The sequence below is a fragment of the Spea bombifrons genome, chromosome 2 (assembly GCF_027358695.1).
Source record: "Spea bombifrons isolate aSpeBom1 chromosome 2, aSpeBom1.2.pri, whole genome shotgun sequence".
Taxonomy (NCBI): domain Eukaryota; kingdom Metazoa; phylum Chordata; class Amphibia; order Anura; family Pelobatidae; genus Spea; species Spea bombifrons.
The window spans coordinates 107,794,512-107,813,209 of record NC_071088.1 but is presented as its reverse complement, the minus strand read 5'-3'; the positions used below and the strand labels follow the sequence as shown (position 1 = coordinate 107,813,209).

Below are 18,698 nucleotides of genomic sequence, written 5' to 3'. Positions count from 1 at the left end.
CCATGCATTTAGAATACTGTTTGACTAACATTTCTCAGTGGTTGAACATACTAGGGCAATTTAAATTAAACACTGGACTGAAAACCTTGGGAATATGAAGATCTGCATTTGAAATGGCTTAAATGGGGTTTTATGGCATTCAATAAACTTTTGTAATAAAAGCCTGTTCACATTCTTAATTTATTTGATCTAGGTCCATGTAACTTGTGAATAACCCCATTGTGTGAATCCCCTCTAGAATTGTTGCTTCCTATTCATGTTATATATATTTGAGAAGAAAGGCACCTAAACCCTATATGACACTGCATCTTTTTGTATATCGACGAAATAAGAAATATGTACTTTGGCTCAAGACACTATAATGACAAACTAGATAGGCAAACAAATATTAACACTGTTAACAATATTTTATGTTTTTTGGGAAACACTGCTTATTCTTACCTGCGGCCCATGTGATTTAGTAGTTGCTATTGCCTCTTTTAACAAAATAACTTCATTATCGCTGAGGTTACAGAGATGGAGTGACCGAATCAATTCAGGTATATCCACATGAAAGGCACCTAAACTCTACAAAAAGAGCAGACAAATATTAAATTAGCTATTTATTGGAATATACAGATTGAAATAACTGTCCAGTAGTGTAAATGTAAGATACAAATAATAATTGCTATATAAAAAAATACCTTTTTATTGGACTAGCATTCTATTAAAGTATGAGCTCTCTAGAGTATAAACCTCCCTTTGCAATACTTGCTTTTGACTTGACAAATGGAGGTTTATGCTCTCAAAATATACATAAACAGTGAAATAGCAATGGTTACAGGATGGAGATGAATTATCTGAAGAGTCAGGCTTGTAGACTAGGGGTACTAATGAAGATAAAAAAGCAGATAACATATTTTTGTATGTCTAGCGTAAAGGGACAGTCTCATATCCCTAACATTCCCTGTAAAGAAGAATGCATATTAACCCCTTAGTTCCCCTATAGACGTACTGGGACGTCCAAAAAACGCCCACAAAGAAACCCCTATGGACGTCCCGGTACGTCCAGCCTTTCGTGCAGCGTCAGGGACACATCCCTGCCGCTGCACGGGAGACCAGGCTGTCATTTGACAGCCTGGACTCCCCCCTGGCAGCAGAAGCCGGCATTGTCGGCTTTCTGGTGCCCGATCTCCCGTAACAGCTTCCGGCATGAAAGCCGGTAAGCTGTTACGGTTGAAAGTGCCCGATCGCGCAGTTGGAAACCCTTCCGGGTTCCCTTCCTGCTGACGTAACCCGGAAGGTCATCGGAGGACAGGATATCCCCTGCGGGGATATCCTGCCCTCCGATGAGGCACAGAGACGCTGCGATCTCTATGCAGGTCTGTGAGGACCTGCATAGAGATCACAGTGTGATCGGTGCAGGGGGAAATATATAAAAAAAGATAATAAAAAAAATTATTAAAAAACCTTACTTCCCAATGCCCTAGCATAATATCTAGCCAGTATAACCCTCCTGCCCCCGTTCACAACCCCCAAACCCGTTAAGCCATAGGCATAAAAATTATACAAAATTGTACACCTAATAGAACGCTCCCTGGTGCTGGGAAAGTCTGGAAAATCTATAGAAATTAGGTATTTCTGAAATCAGGACACCTGAATTAATAAACTTGGAGGGGATTTTCCATCACTTTACCTAATTTTGTGAGGATTCAGAGGGAAAATGTAAAGAAAAATTAGTTTAATTTTCTAATCTTCGCTAGTTTTTACTAAATTTGTCATTCTAAATATCCAGCTAATCATCCAACTATGGTATCAAACGAAAGCTCTATCTCTCCTTGAAAAAACGATATATAGTTTATATGGGTACACTATTCACAGGAAAAGAGAATCATCGCTAAACCGACATACCCCAAAAATGGCAAAATTGCTCTGGGCTTTGAGGTACCAAAAACCCCTGGGATTGAAGGGGTTAAAGTACTGTGTGTGTAAATGACAAAAATAACATCTCCTATAGATCACTTAGCTGTGGGTGGGGAAAGCTTAATGTATTTGGGGGGATTGTGCAAAATCTCCCCATGCGTTTGCAGAATGGACCACACAAAAATGTAAGGGATTACGCATCAATATGCGTTAAAGTGTTACATTCAACAACAGGTCCAATGTACATACCTGAATATGTGCTGCTCCTGAACCTGTGGGAAGTCCAACAAATGTAACCTGTAAAGATAGTGATACATACATGCTGTTTATACAACGATGGAGTACAACATACACATCACATGACTGCTTGAACATCAACATGGAGATCATGGTTCCAAAGTATTATGTCCATTAAAAATCCTGTTGTAACTAGTTTCATTAGAAGAAGTTTGAAGAACAGTTGGAACATGTCCAACCCTGGGGATGCTTCTCCTGCAAGAATGAATAAATTGCCCCATGATAATGTAAGTATCACCAATACAAAAATGAATAATTACAGTAAATAAACACACCTTTTTTAAAAAAAAATTTATTTAAAAAAAGGAAAATACCCTGCTGAATTAAGTCTATTCCTCATCTGATTACAGGTGAAAAGTATTCTAGGTGGGGTGTGCACTTGGAGGAGGCTACGGTTTCTTATATAGTTGATTACCTTAATAGATAAATTTAAGCAGCATCTCAGAATTAGAAGGCTATGAAGGGATCGGCACGCACCCCTGCATAACTGAACTGTTGAAATATAGCGTATAAGCTATGTATTAGACTTTGTGCAACTTTTGCCTAATTCATGAATTGGTAGAAATCTTTGAAAACTAGGGAGATCACAACCCGTTTTGGCGCTCTTTCAGCAGAGAAAGTAGGAAGGGACTGTGTCTAGGGGTGTACAGTATTCGTCATTGATAGATAGAAGTAGCCAGAACAATGCGGGGGTTTTTACTTTTGTTACTCTGGCCAATCAGCATTTACAAGGGGTGCAGGTACAAATATACAGTAAGCTTGCGATGCTATTTTAACTCAGTAGCAGACAGAAATAGATGACAGAAGTATCACACAATCAGTGGCAGTGTTAGACCCCCTTTCTGCAAACAGTGTAAGTGTATGTACTACTAGTGCTGAACATTTACTGGTGTGGGGTGGATTGTAGATGCTGTAGAATTACTAGTATAATAATAATAGTTCATTTTCCTGTCCTACTGGGACTGCAGCAGGAGTTTTTTTATTTTTTTTACATTTAATTTCATAATTAGAAGACACTTCTCCATATACGATTCCTGGGTTTTATTCCACTAATACCCTTACACTACCAGCAAAGCCTGATATTTTTGGAGAGAACAAAATAAATAAATAAGAAAATAGTGTTCGCATATTAGGCAGGCCGGCATTTCTTCACATACTGTCCCTAGGTTGTTTTTCCGCATTACACTACCAGCAAAGCCTCACATTTTTGTTGAGCAAAAAAATTAACGAGTAATAATTATTATGAATAGTTAGGCAGGCAAAATTAGGGGGTTGTACACATGATGTATGTCCAAGAGGTCCTGCTGATCACAACTGATCATTTATCTGTTAGATCTGTTGCTCCTGTAGTAGCATCAGTGTGGTTGTGCCACTGGTTCCCCTATTTGTGCAATCACTGCTGCAGTAAAGTGTGGGATTATTTTAAGAGTGTTGTAGACAGGTGCACTGCAAAGTGCAAGTTTTGTCGAAAGGAAGTGTGCTGGGTTAAGTTGGTAGGACATCTCTGGTATGAACCAACATGTGTCACCACACGAAGGCAAGACAGCAGCTGAGGGAGGAGCAGGAAGGCAGGTCTAGCCTAGCACTGTCTATGTCAGGATGTTGTCACCAGCTGGAACTCCATCCTGGACATCATGGAATGGATCCTAGAGCAGCAGAACATTGGGGTGTCCAGCCCATTGGGCAGAGGGAAATGGACATCAATGAGGCAGGTAGTTCCGGTTCTAAAGCAAGCCATCATGGACACCACAAGAGTACATGCTGACCACTCTCTGTGACAAAAGGGTACAGAGCAAGTCGATCATTAAAAAAACAAAAAAACAAAAAAAAAAAAAAAAAAAACTTGGAGAGGCAAGCTCTGCGAAGGAGAGACACAGGTGTCCAATTCCTAGATCCCCCAGAGAAACAGCAATTTGGGCAGAAGCCCTTGATTCAGAAATAGTCAAAGCCTACCTTGATCAATTGCCACTGCCTTTTACTGTTGACCGCCTAAGTTACTGGGACCAGCTGCAGCAGCTGCTCTATCACCTTCCTTACTCTGAGGGATTACCGTATTGGCTCGAATATAGGCCGCACTTTTTTCCCCCACTTTAAGTTTTTAAAGTGGGGGTGCGGCCTATATTTGGGCTCTAGCGCCCGACGCCCGGGACATGCAGTCCCGGGCGCCGGGCAGGCAGCGGGGTTAAGATACAGATCCCCCGCAGCGGTGCAGGGGACCTGCATCCTTCTCCCCGATACGCTCAGACAGCCTCCCCTGCCAGCACTTCCCACGGGGGGGGTGCCGGCACGGGAGGTTATCTAAGCGTTTTACCTCTGCCCACCCCCGACTTACCGGAGCAGACTCCCGGGTGTCTTGCGGGGCCGGCGGGAGACATTTACGCAATACGCGCATGCAACTTCCGGTACCGGAAGTTGCATACGCGTATTGCGTAGATGTCCCTCGCCGGCCCCGCAAGATACCCGGGAGTCTGCTCCGGTAAGTCGAGGAGGGGGGGGCAGAGGAGGATAGCGGCAGCGTATCGCGGGGAGGGAGGATAGCGGCAGCGTATCGCGGGGAGGGAGGACAGCGGCAGCGTATCGCGGGGAGGGAGGACAGCGGCAGCGTATCGCGGGGAGGGAGGACAGCGGCAGCGTATCGCGGGGAGGGAGGACAGCGGCAGCGGATCTCGGGGAGGGAGGACAGCGGCAGCGTATCGCGGGGAGGGAGGACAGCGGCAGCGTATCGCGGGGAGGGAGGACAGCGGCAGCGTATCGCGGGGAGGGAGGACAGCGGCAGCGTATCGCGGGGAGGGAGGACAGCGGCAGCGTATCGCGGGGAGGGAGGACAGCGGCAGCGTATCGCGGGGAGGGAGGACAGCGGCAGCGTATCGCGGGGAGGGAGGACAGCGGCAGCGTATCGCGGGGAGGGAGGACAGCGGCAGCGTATCGCGGGGAGGGAGGACAGCGGCAGCGTATCGCGGGGAGGGAGGACAGCGGCAGCGTATCGCGGGGAGGGAGGACAGCGGCAGCGTATCGCGGGGAGGGAGGACAGCGGCAGCATATCAGGGGGGGGACAGAGTGGCAGCATGTTTTTTTTTTGGTGCTTTTTTAAAGAAAAAAAACTTTTTCTTTAAAAAAGCACCAAACTTTTAGGGTGCGGCCTATATACGGGGGCGGCCTATATCCGAGCCAATACGGTAATTCATATCAATTGCCTAATTTTTGGAGAAATCATACTATGTGGCCAGATGTGTCCATCTGCCCAGTGCCCTACTGATTCTGCAGCTTTATAATCTTCCTCTGTGGCTTTATCATTTTCTGTGCTGAGGGATCAATACATCAATATAGCATGCTGCTGGATGTGTCCAATGTATCCATTGGTATTGTGCAGCTGCTGCTGGTGGCCCTGCAATGCAATATTTAGCCTGGACCTCATCCTAAACCCTAGCTGCTGCTGCTGCTGTAAGTGAAAGGGCACCACAGAAGGTGGCATTGGACCTCCCCCATTGAAAATATTGCTTCCAATTTCATTTCTGAATGGAAAAAAAACAAAAATCAAACTCTTTATTAGTTTTATTTTCACTAGGACACAGACAGAAAAAGCAGCATAAACAATTATTTATGCACTGTATAAAGCTTTCCTTCGTTGGCTGCTTGGTATGTAAGCTAACTCCCCCTGGCAATGGAATAAATTGCATTACATTTAATGTGTTTGAAGCCAGATGATTTTCAAGTGTTTTATTAAATGACAACATAACTAACCTCAATAAAACTTCCTTTCTTTCCCCCCTTCAGTGCCTCGGTGATGCTGCACAGATCCTTCCTGCTTTGTAGTAACATTTTTACAGAATTTACTAATGTGTCGCTGATATTCTGCAGAGGAAAAAGAAAAACGCTCTATATTAAGAACCCACAAGCAATTTTGCACTTCCTCAATGACAAACCAGTATACCCAAAATCAAAATTACGCAGATATGATCATTTGAGAAATCCCCACCTTGAACGCATTTTTTTCCGTACAAATAACCCACATGCTGCTTCCTGGCACATATAGGGGCGACATACTATATATAAAAACATATCAAGGACTTGGCATTTATGGCATCTAGGAAAAGATGAAACGTCCCAGTGTTAGATAAGGGAAATTTAGTAATAACATGAGGAAATTGATACACATTGGACCACTACATTCTTATCTTCAAAGAGGTGCATGCAAAAACCCCCAAGCTTAAAGGCGGGGGAGTCACACGGAAAAATCACATTGAGCATTAAATACAGAGCTGTACACAGTAATCTAGGTTAGCATCCACATAAACCTGCTTTTGTCTCATTTTGTTCAAATAAAAAATATACACAGACCTAAAGGCGACCATAAAGGAGTCATATGATAACTTTGTTCTTACATAGACTCATGAGTTTAATTATGCAACTGGATGATTAAGACTGAACCGGTGTCATTTTTTTTTTACCACAGATACAAATGGAAAATACACAGTTTTCTGTACACATCATGTTCTGCGACAGCGGTTAAAAAAAAACAGCACAATATCTTTGAAAACTTATTTTTTAATATGATGCTAGTAGGCAAACAAGTTGTCGGGAGATCCTATTTAAGGACCAGAGCTCTTGGCTATTGTTGGGTTTGTCAGCCAGCATTTCCACATTGTAAAACTCAGTAACCCCGCGTGCAAAAAATAAATAATTAGATACCTGTCCTTTAACTGTCCTGCATTAAAACCAAACATCTAGTGATTTGTAACGGAAGCATGATTTCATTCTGTAACACTATGATAGAAAAAGAATAATGGCTCCTCCAGCTTCAGGCAGCTGTGGAGGAGCTGTTATTGCCTGCTCAAAAATAGTGGATATTTATAAACCCCATCTGCTAAGTAACACAAGAGCATCAATTCCATCACTGCTGAGCAATTTACATGTCACACTGGGATTTTGCTGGTTAGCACACACTTAGCTCAAGCTGATTCACACCGCCCACATTCTGGGCTTACCCTCGCTTAGGAAAACCCAATTTACACGTGAGCCTAAAACTACCCTGTGATCGCTTCGAGACTGCAGTTATCCCATCATCTACACACACGTGGACAACACATCTGCTTATTGTAGAAGAAGTGGTTGACTTTTGCATTATGTTAAACAAATTGAAAGCAGACATAAAGCCCTGAGAAAATTCTGATTAGACCGACCAGGCCATGGACAGCAGCCCCCCTGCTACAAAATCGGGGGCATCAAGTTGGGCAATCAAGCTCTTCCGGTGTCCCGCTGCTCAACAGGCAGGTTACAAGAGGGATCTTTGATCTCCCCAACTGACCCATTTACACTATGGAGGTCAGCAAAGCCTCCAGACTGCATTAAAAAGGCATTGTTTAGCTGGCAAAAGTCCTAACATTGTGCTTGTTTATCAGAAAAAAATATATTATATGATAATAACCAGACACTATCAGTGCTGACCCGTCTTCCCCAACAAAATCATAAACATTAATTAGCAATTTAACCCTTAAAAATAGAATTTGAAGCGAACTTCTATTAACTTCTATGTGCTAAGCAGAAACCAAGTATTCCAAGGAAGGAGCTTACCTCTTTTTTAACTGAGAACTTAGGCTTCCTTTGGCACCCCTGGTTTCTTGTGCAAGTTTCCATGACTGTAGCTCAGTTGAAATTCAGCAGGATGATGGCTGCTGGAAATCTGTAAGGCAAATAAAGACAATCTATAAAGATGAACATTGCATAATTTCATCCCATGGATAGCTAGTCATATATAGAAGCGGAGGTAAGAGACTTAAATCTTTTGTTCACTGCAGCATAGTTCTGCATTTTATCTGACTCATGTCATGAAGGCATGTTTGGTTAGCTTCTGCAAACATGAATACATCCAAATAGTTTCACCAAGCTGTGAAATCACCAATCCATCCTCAATAGTCCATGATGTCATATTCAGAGTTGTAAGATCCTAAAAGGTCTCTTTGGATTTCTGTACCACGACTTTAAACTCCACAGTAACAGACATGCTTAATAAACCAGGGACAACGTCTTGTATGAGCACAACTCATCGGTACTGTACAGTAGTTATTCCTTGCTTGTAAACAAATACATCTCCATTTCACATAAAACCTATTTTGGGATAATAAAGGGTCAGGAGGGCACTTCCTTTAAGTTCCTTCTTTTGTGCTGCAAGTACTTTCACACCATTTAAAATATGTGCAGGAAATTGTTACTAGAGTAAGGATCCCTTCCTACAAAGTCTCAGTCCAAGTATAATTAAAGCATAACAAGGAAACACATGAGAGACATCATTGTAAAAGTCTGACATCTGCCTTTAGTCTATGGATGTTAATTTTATATATACTTTATATAATCTAGAGAAATTGAATAAATGTATTGTGTGGCTAAGACTGCATAAACACAGTGTTTCACTTCAAAAATCAAAACTAGGGCTTCGCTCAGGCTTGCTTTGCATCCTGAAGGCCAGCAGACACAAAGCAGCTTCCAACCTCCAGCGGCCTGGGGAAAATGGTAGTTAACCCCTTTGTGACCAGTGGTTTTACTCGCCTTAGTGACAGCTTATGTTGCCATTTTCACCATATGATCCCCCCTTTCAATGTTTAGTATATTCATTCCAATTACACATTGTTGGTTCAATGACCGATAGATCCTTACGCTACCTTTTTTTTTATAGTCTGTCATTTAGTATGAAACATAAACTATATAGACAAAAGTATTGGGACACTTGACTGGCCGCGCAGAGCCCCAACCTTAATCCCACAAAACACCTTTAGGTTGAACTGGGATGGAGATTGCGAGCCAGGATTCTCATCCAACATCAGTGCCTGACCTCACAAATGCTCTACTGCATGAATGGGCAGAAATTCCAACAAAAACACCCCAAAATACTGTGGAAAGCCTTTCCAGAAGAGTGGAAGCTGTTATAGCTACATAGGGGGGAGCAACTACATATTAATGTCTATGTATATAGAATGCAATGTCATAAAAGTCCCTGTTGGTGTAATGGTCAGGTGTCCAAATACTTTTGTCCGTATGGTGTACTTCAAAAAACAAATTAAAAAACATTTTTACAACTTTAGAAATTAGGTGCCACTGATTTTTTTAAATAATTTTTAAAAGAGGTAGAAACACTCTTTATTCCTATTTTCATCCCCACTGCTTCTTATCCCAGAGAGGGATCAGTAAGGAAGGCTCAATTTCCCTACAATGTTGATTGCAGTACCTGTGATCAGCCTGCAGGGGTCTCAGAGGCCTCAGGAGAGCCTATTGGGTACCACACTTTGTACATGTCTGTACTACCGATTGAGCAAATTTAAAGTACCGTATTTGCTCGATTATAAGACGAGGGTTTTTTTCAGAGCAAATGCTCTGAAAAATACCCCTCGTCTTATAATCGGGGTCGTCTTATAATCAGACCTCAAAGTCTGACTATGAGACGACTAAGATACAGATCCCCCGCAGCTGCAGGGGATCTGGATCCTCCTGTATCAACCCCTCCGCCCCACTTACCGGTACTTCTGAGTCCCCGGTGTGTAGCTGGGGCAGCGTGTAGCCGGAAGGAGGTGTGGCTAGAAGCGGGGGTTGTCTGCATGCATCGCGCATACCTTCCCCGGCTGTCAAAGATCAGAATTCCCCGCACCGGTGAGGCACCGGCACCGGGAACTCTGATCTCTGACAGCCGGGGAATGTCTGCGCGATGCACGCAGACAACCCCCCGCTGCTAGCCACGCCTCCTTCCGCTGCCCCAGCTACATGACAGGAGACTCAGAAGTACCGGTAAGTGGGGCGGGGGGGGGGAGTGTTAAATGGGGGGCATAAGGCATTTCTGGAGGCAGGGTACTCTGTGAAATGCGTTTTAACCCCCTTAATGCCACTTTGCCTCCAGAAATGCCTTTTTAACCCTCTATACGCCACTCTGCTCTCCTGAAATGCCTTAAACCTCCCTATATGCCACTCTTCCCCATAATATGCCTTTTAACCCTCTAAGTGCCAGAGTGGCATAAAAGGGTTAAAAGGAATATCATGGGGCACAGTGGCATATAGGGTTAAAAGGCATATCATGGGGCACAGTGGCATATAGGGGTTAAAAGGCATTTCTGGGGCAGATGTGCATAACTGGGGGGCAGGTTGGAAAATAGAAGGAAATAAAACCAAAATATTTTTCTCAATCATAGCTTTTATTAAAAAAATTGTTTAAATGAATTAACATTTACTGGTAAAACTTTTTTCCTATAGGGTCGTCTTATATTCAGGCTTTTTCTTTTTTTCCTAAATTAATATTAAGATTTGGGGGGGTCGTCTTATAATCAGGGTCGTCTTATAATCGAGCAAATACGGTACTTTATAAATACTTTAACATGCACTGTTTGAAAATGTTGAGACAAATGAAATACTTGCCTTAAGGGGAATCTGTTCATAAAGCAAGTTACAAAATGACTCGGACCTTTGAACAAAGAAAATGTTCCTAAAGATTTTGGTCATGTGATATGTGACATGTTTTCTCACCAAATCACTCTTAATTGAATAAACTCCATTGTTTTGGGATGTTACAGGGCCTTCTACAAAGTAAACTGAAGACAATGGTATATGTGATTTTTAGCAAAGAGTATCCCATACTTCAGCTGCAAAACACAGTGAATTATATTAAGTCCTAAAAAGAAACTTAAATTGACAAATGGACAGCACCATATGAAAAGGGTCACGCAAACAGGCAGCACTTACATTGAGAACATCCTTATCCATAATTCCTCCCCATGACAACAGATAAGAAAAATAAGCTATTAATAAACCACTTCTGACAGATAATAAGAGCAGAAATTCAGTCCCTGCTGAGCAATTAAAATGTCACACAGGGCTTTTGCTGGTTAGGTAGTCTAAAAACAGTAAGTGTTCACAACATAAATAGCACATTTCTCTGCAGCTGATTCACATCGCCCCAATAATGAACCGGCATTCTAGGCGACATGTGAGCCCCAAGATTGCTTAAGGGATGTGCAGTTAACCCGGCTTTCACGGATAAGCAGATAACACATCTTAGTGCAGATGAAATGATTTGACCTATGCATTGGGCTATCACAATGCAAACAGCCGTAGAGATCAAACATTATTCCAATTGAATGATTTTTGCCAGTGACAGCATGGGGTAAGGTCACAAAAACATTGAGGATGCATTCCCCAAAAGATACTCGCTAGCTCGCTAAGGGGAATGAAGATACACTGGGCTTATTAAAGGATCAAAAAGCTTCTAATATTTAATACAGTCTGTGCACTACACTAATATATATTATTATTGCACAAAAACTCTTTCCAAACTACTGTTTACTTTTCAGACCCTATAAAAAAGCATTAACAAAAAACAATGTGATCAAGAAACGCTGGAAAGTCTAAGACAAAGTCTATATGAGACGGGCGCGCTCACAACTTATAAACTGAAGTAATGTGACTACAAACATGAGGACAAATCTCCAACTAATTAATCGGGCTCTAACAATTTATTATTCAGTACTGTATAGAGAAGCCATATACATGGCTTCTGGATACGCAGCCTTTTACCCTTACCGCCGGCAGACATATCTTCTCTTGTACTTTAAGTAGCCTAAAAATCAGGACCCACAGAGAAATATAAAAATTTTCGGAAAGTTATTGGTTTGCTGATGGAAGCATTTAGGCCGAGGTCTGGTCATCATAATCAACAGAGAATTAATCGCAGCACGTCAACACTGTAAACACATATATGCATTACAGACACTTTACCCCAGCCTATGCCTTTTTCAATCAATTACTCCATATTTCTCAAGAACGCATACTTAAGACACTCTCCAAGGGTTTTTTTTCAGGCTTACACCAACTAACCACCTCCTCAGTCGGCAACATAAGTACCTCCTAGCATGTACCTGCCCTGCTGATCCCTCCTCCATCTGCCCTGCTGATCCCTCCTCCATCTGCCCTACTGATCCCTCCTCCATCTGCCCTGCTGATCCCGCCTCCATCTGCCCTGCTGATCCCGCCTCCATCTGCCCTGCTGATCCCGCCTCCATCTGCCCTGCTGATCCATCTTCAGCAACTATCTGGGGGACGGCCAAAGCGGCAAATGCATATGGAAGGGTTCTGCAGAATGGTGGAGTGTCCCTTTAAAGATGGAGATGCTTTGAGTATACTTGAGGCTTTGTAAGAGCCCCATAGGCGACAGCGCCTTCATATTATTAACACTCCCCATTGTTCGGTACCTCTCGAAATAAACATAGTAAACGTCATAACAATATTGAGAGAATACAGATTTCTTTTTCCACAACTTATATACACAGGAAGCATTAAGGAATATCTTTCATGTCAAGCATCTCGGGATGAGAAGCTACATTATTATAACACTGAAGAGACACTTGGTTTTATGAGGTGTGGTTGGAGACACAGCGAAGGCTTTTTAGAAACCCAGCCATTTAGACTGCTCCAGAAGTACAATGGATTAAATATGGCAACAAACTGCATTAAAACACCCCCCCCAAAAAAAAAATCACAGAATTGATGGCCATCATTCCCAGAGCCGACTAGATCTACAGAGTCAGACTACAAAGCAATTAAAGATCTGAACCACAGGCTACAAGATTTTCACTAGCTTTATCATTTTTATTGAACGCTGGCCCATAACATAAATACAAGCTATTTAGATTGAGTAAAACCTTAAAAATTCCCAAGTGCAGTACGAATGAATAAACATATCTGTGAACAACGTCACTGGGAAGAGCCATATAAAAGTCGATGATAAACATCGCTGCCTACAGGCATTTATTTATGGGACTCGGATCCGTAACTACAGAGAACTTTAGAATGTAGATTACAAGATCTCGGTGCCAAATGTAGATTAGCAATTAATTTAGAAAATTTGATGGTCTGAGAGCAGCGGCCTTAACATTCTGGATTACATTTTTAACCAAATGTAGCAGAATCGGAATAAATGTATCGGAATGATGTAGAAGATTTTAGTTTGGAAATGCTTTGATCCCTGTTAGGAGTCCTGGGCATGAAAGTAATGACCAGCAGGCCATGACAAAGTTACCCCTGAGTGTTTTGCCAAGACACTCAGCAGCCACACATAAGAAGTGCAAGCCTCTGGATAAAACGGTCTCTTACTACGTCAATAACAAGAATCGGCATCTGCCATACGTCCCTATGACACACAACAAAGAAAATTAACAGAGCCGTAATAACCCAAGAGAAAGCGGAACCTTCAGTATTTGACAGCAGATAAGAAACACTCGGCCCATCTAGTCTGCCCATTTCCCCTGCCGTAAAGGCTCAGACCTTAATCACTCCTTGGTCTTGCCTTAGACTCAGAATAGCTTTGTGCCTCTACCATTCATTGTATTAACCTCTACGACTTCTGATGGGAAGCTGTTCCACATATCTATGACCCTCTCAGTAACATAAAGCCTCCAAACATTACATGTAAACATCTGGCCCTCTAGTTTAAGTGATGGCGTCTCGTTCAAACATTTCTCCTTCTCTGAAATAAACTCCCCTCCTGCACTTTGTTAAATCCCTTTAAATATTTAAGTTTTCATCACACCTCCTCTGCTATACATACACAGATCTGAGCTGTAACGTCACATCTACTACACGCGTGTAATGGTGTTTACAGATTAAAGTAACCGAATTGAACCTTTCCTCATGTAAGCGTGCAGACAGCCTCTTTAACTTCCCGTTCTTGGATTCACTCCCCATGTATGTCTTCTGCTTTGCGAACTGAAACACATATCGTGATGCCAGTCCTGCCCCGCAGATCAGCTTCTATGATGTGAAATAGACTACAGCTAGTTTTAATAAATAAATAGTCACGGCTGGTAACGGCTTCTCTTTTAAGGCAATCCGAGCGGCGTTAATATGACGATATATGGAATAACCATTAATCTTTCTTAAGTCCAAGGTGTGACTGCTCTGTGATGATGTCATCGGAGTACAGCTTCTTCTTATTCACAACACTAGGGATGATGTCACCTGAATACTGAGCGTTGACGCTAATCCTATCACTAGACATAATCCTTTAGATTTAAAAAGAATGCTTGCCGCAAACAAAGCAAAATGAAACCAAAATGAAACAGACACACAAAACGCTATCAACAAGGTGCAGTTCATATTACTGCATGGGTCACAAACCCTTTATTCTGTGCCACGTTAATAATAAAATACATTTAATAAATAATAAAATGTCACAGGACTCTCTTTGGTGCCAAAGCCAGAGGCCCAAAATACGAATTCTTTAAATTCATGGTGTTCTCTTCACCCAGCACTATGGCTCTCTATGGGCAGAAAGGAATAATTCCCTGAATGCTGTGAGAAGCCGGAGTTTATTCACGATGGGGAGAGTGGATGGGACAGCTGTGTTTTAGCAACTTTACATCACTGTACATTATAAAGAGCTAACTTCAGGAGGAGCTTGGCTGGCCCTGTACGGTGTATAGTTAAAACAGAGAGATTTTCTCTGTCCCCTTACACTTTGAATTATACATTGTACAGTGAGAGCTTAGCCCTCTTCGCAGGGGAAACTCGACTGTGTTGGTGCTTCATAACGAATAGGGGGAAAAAATGAAAAGCACAACTTTCCCTTTAGCTAATAAGCCCAAAAGAGTTCTTTCCTGCCCAGTTTCTGTATGGGCTCCTAAACACGGCGTATATGTGGGGAGAAGATAACCATGATGGTTAATAAAAAGGATACCTGTCCCGATAAAAAATGAGATAAAGAAAGAAAAACCTCCCTTGTTCACATGCAGGTCAAAGGTCACTCAAACACAGGAATCCACTTCCCTTTAGTTTTCCAGGATGTCTAACCTGTCACAGTTCACTATGTTTGCACGCATTCTACAAAGGCCTCAGTATATGTTGGTGCTATACAGTAGTGTGGCAGGGCCCTCCTCACCTGTTGTTCCTGTAAGTCAGATTATTATGTTATATATGACATGCTATGTCCTGTTCACCCATGGTACAGAGCTGCAGAATATGATGGCGCCATATAAAACAATCAATAATAATAATGTACTATACATATAATACTCCAAGAACAGTAAAACGGAGCCAGCACAAAACGTCAGAGAGAGCACACACAGAGAGCACCGGCCATCACCTCACAGCATACTGCCATTTTCACAAGCCGCCCACTGCCACAGAAGCCTGCGAGACACTGCTTACGGGAGAGATGTGCTGCAGACTGACGCGGGGTCAGCAGGTCATCGCTTAATCCTATCTGTCAGGATGACATGGAAGTGGGCGGGGACAGGTGCAGCAGCAGCAGCTGACAGGTACCGACTGCAGGGATAACGATACAAACACGTCACATGCAACATACATCATTACCAGGGGAACATCCAATCAGGGTCAGGCCCCCAGAAATCTCGGCATGGACCTTCTTCACTCCGGTGTTGCTCGATAATAGTTCCGGTCCAGTAGATCTCCAGTACCCTCCTTTGCCTTCCCCGTGGGGCCGCAAGATGCAACAGTTTAGGATCCCGAATCGAGCAGCGGTGACATCATGATCTCAACCCAGATACCGACACCCGGGAGCTGCTGCGCAGCTGACAAGGTGTTGTGGTTCTTGCAGTTGACGTAAATTGCGCGTCATAGGTGTGCGACCAGCTGGCGGCGCGTTGGTTGGAAGCTGACACAATGGTTGGCAAAACATAATCGTCGACGAAGGAGTGATGTATTCGAGTTAGCAGAGGCTGTGAATTAAGCGGTCTTGTCGGTGGCTGACTTGTTTATGCATACATTAAACAGAAAAGAATATGAAAGTAAAAATATGTTAATATTTTCTATAAATTCAATTTCAGACTAGGCAAAGGAATGTATAAATGAATACCAAGTCCAGGCAGCCTTACATGAATTACATGACTCCTGGAATGTATTTGATTATGGGAATTCAAATTGTTCTGTTATTCGCTACTTGAGGAATTTACTTGCCACAATGCTAGTGAAGTCCGTACCTTTAATTACAGACTTTAATTTTTTAGACTTTCCAGTGGAAAGACTGGAGTTTATATCATTCTGTTTCAATAAACTTTCTTCTTCTGTTACTAGTGGCTTCAGTTTCACTAGAGTTGGCATCCCCCAGTGCGGTACCTCATAGTGTCACCCCCATGGAGCACATACACACGCAATCTCATACACGCGCGCACATAATCACATACATGCAAACACAGTTACATACAGTATATCACAAAAGTGAGTACACCCCTCACATTTTTGTAAATATTTTATATCTTTTCATGTGACAACACTGAAGGAATGACATTCTGCTACAATGTAAAGTAGTGAGTGTACAGCCTGTATAACAGTGTATATTTGCTGTCCCCTCAAAATAACTTACACAGCCATTAATGTCTAACACCTTGGCAACAAAAGTGAGTACACCCCTAAGTGGAAATATCCAAATTGGGCCCCGTTAGCCATTTCCCCTCCCCGGTGTCATGTGACTCATTAGTGTTACAAGGTCTCAGGTGTGAATGGGGAGCAGGTGTGTTAAATTTGGCGTTATCGCTCTCACACTCATACTGGTCACTGGAAGTTCAACAAGGCACCTCACGGCAAAGAACTCTCTGAGGATCTGAAAAAAAAAAAAAAAAAAAAATTGTTGCTCTACATAAAGATGGCCGCCTAGGTTCTTTGCCGTGAGGTGCCTTGTTGAACTTCCAGTGACCAGTATGAGTGTGAGAGCGATAACGCCAAATTTAACACAAGATTGCCAAGACCCTGAAACTGAGCTGTAGCACGGTGGGCAAGATCATACAGCGGTTTCACAGGACAGGTTCCACTCAGAACAGGCCTCCGACCAAAGAAGTTGAGCGCATGTGCTCAGCGTCATATCCAGAGGTTTTCTTTGGGAAATAGATGTACGAGTGCTGCCAGCATTGCTGCAGCGGTTGAAGGGGAGGGGGGTCAGCCTGTCAGTGCTCAGACCATACACCGCACACTGCATCAGAACATCTGGAGCTCCAGAAAGCTTTGTCTTCGGCAACAATGATTTGATTGTTCAACTCCAACATGTATGGAGCTGAAACCTGGAGGACAACCAAAACAACCATAAGGAAGGTCCAGACCATCAACATCTGCCTTCAGGATTGGGCTGGAAGCGTAAGAGCAGAGGATAGTCCAAAGCGGTGTCAGTAAACAAGCAATAGGCCAAGGGCAGGCGGCGATCAGAATAAACAGTAGTCCAGGCAAGGGTCAGGTAACAGGCAAACGGGGTAGTCTAATAGGGAAGCCAAAGGTCAGGTAACAACGAATCCAATAGAGGGTCTAGAGGTGACCAGGAAGCTGAAGTCCACAGACATACAGGAACCAAAGTTCTGGAACACTGGAGTAAAGTGTTCACAGTTGGAGGGGTTTTTATAGTGCTGCAGGTATCTACTCCTCCCCTGTGCTGAACAAGCTCCTTACTGGATTGGTTACCAGGCAGGGGTAAATCCATAGCACCTGGTCCATTAGTTTTGTATGTGGCCCTCATTGGTGGATGCTTAATGGGGATTACAGGTGTTACCTCCCTTCTACAGGTGTACTGCATTGTGTTGATGCTTGGGCAACACCTGGAAGTCCTCCCTGGGGTTTGCTGAAACTTTAGGCCGCTGCTTAGACGCCGCTACTAAAGACCGCGGCTTCGGCCTACTCTGTGATCGCGGCGCTTTTGGATGGCATGCAGTAACGGAGGACAGCAGGGGAGACACTGCCTCAGAAAGATTCTCCAATTCCGCTGTCCAGACACTGTCAGTAAGACTAACACCCATCCTTGGACAGAATTTACCAACTACTAGCATAGGATGAAATCTGATGGGGCTGGATAGTGCACACTCTAGGCAAGCAGCCAATTAACTTCACCAAGTGGAACCCTCAAGGCAAGTGGAAAAGAGGCCAAATGATGGACTAAACCTGGAACCAGCGAGAGAAAATGGCTCAGAACAGAGGACTCTGGAGATTGGCGGCTCTTTAAAGGCTACATACCATATTTCTGAACACAGATACACAGCAGGCAAATGTGGTCTTTGGAACCACCCCTTCTTTAGCCTGGAATAGTCCACCAAAGCTAGCCACTATTGCCATGTTTATTAGCTTCTCATTCACTAGAACAGTAATGCTTGTCCATTGATCTAGATTAATTTCACCAAAAATGTGTTTATTTTATATATACTATTTATTTTGTCAATGTAGAGCTCATTCTTTTGTGTGCTTCACTGAGAATCTGTGTTGTGAAATATCTTACATTTACCCCTTATTCACAAACATACTTAAAGGAAAGGTGCTGCTGAATATTGCAATGTTACTATGTAGAAGTGTCATACATTTTCCAGTAAGTTTGTCTCATCCTGTTTATTTTTGAAGTCGCTGTAGATGAGATAGAGCAACATTTCAGCAAGAGTGATATATAATGTAGAATCATGCCATGTTTGTAAAAAAAAAAAAAAAAAAAGTACACAGTCAGTTTAGCTTTAGGTTTTATCACTACTAATGTAAACTAGACTACA

The 18,698-nt window shown here is 42.9% G+C and overlaps 1 protein-coding gene across 3 annotated transcripts in view; it reads right to left on the bottom strand.

Annotated features, from left to right (window-relative positions):
- The window catches only part of AKAP11 (A-kinase anchoring protein 11), a 29,814-nt gene extending 14,027 nt beyond the window's left edge, over positions 1 to 15,787 (bottom strand). Inside the window, exons 1-5 of one of the 3 annotated variants that reach the window (XM_053455452.1) lie at positions 15,533 to 15,787; positions 7,771 to 7,879; positions 5,941 to 6,051; positions 2,152 to 2,199; positions 442 to 567 (exon numbers count right to left, since the gene is read on the bottom strand). In XM_053455452.1, coding sequence (XP_053311427.1) covers positions 442 to 567; positions 2,152 to 2,199; positions 5,941 to 6,051; positions 7,771 to 7,833 — 348 coding nt within the window. In that variant the 5' untranslated portion in view covers positions 7,834 to 7,879; positions 15,533 to 15,787. The remainder of the gene's footprint in view (positions 1 to 441; positions 568 to 2,151; positions 2,200 to 5,940; positions 6,052 to 7,770; positions 7,880 to 15,532) is intronic. The other 2 variants (XM_053455450.1, XM_053455451.1) reach the window with 2 other exon arrangements.
- Positions 15,788 to 18,698: the final 2,911 nt, after the last annotated feature.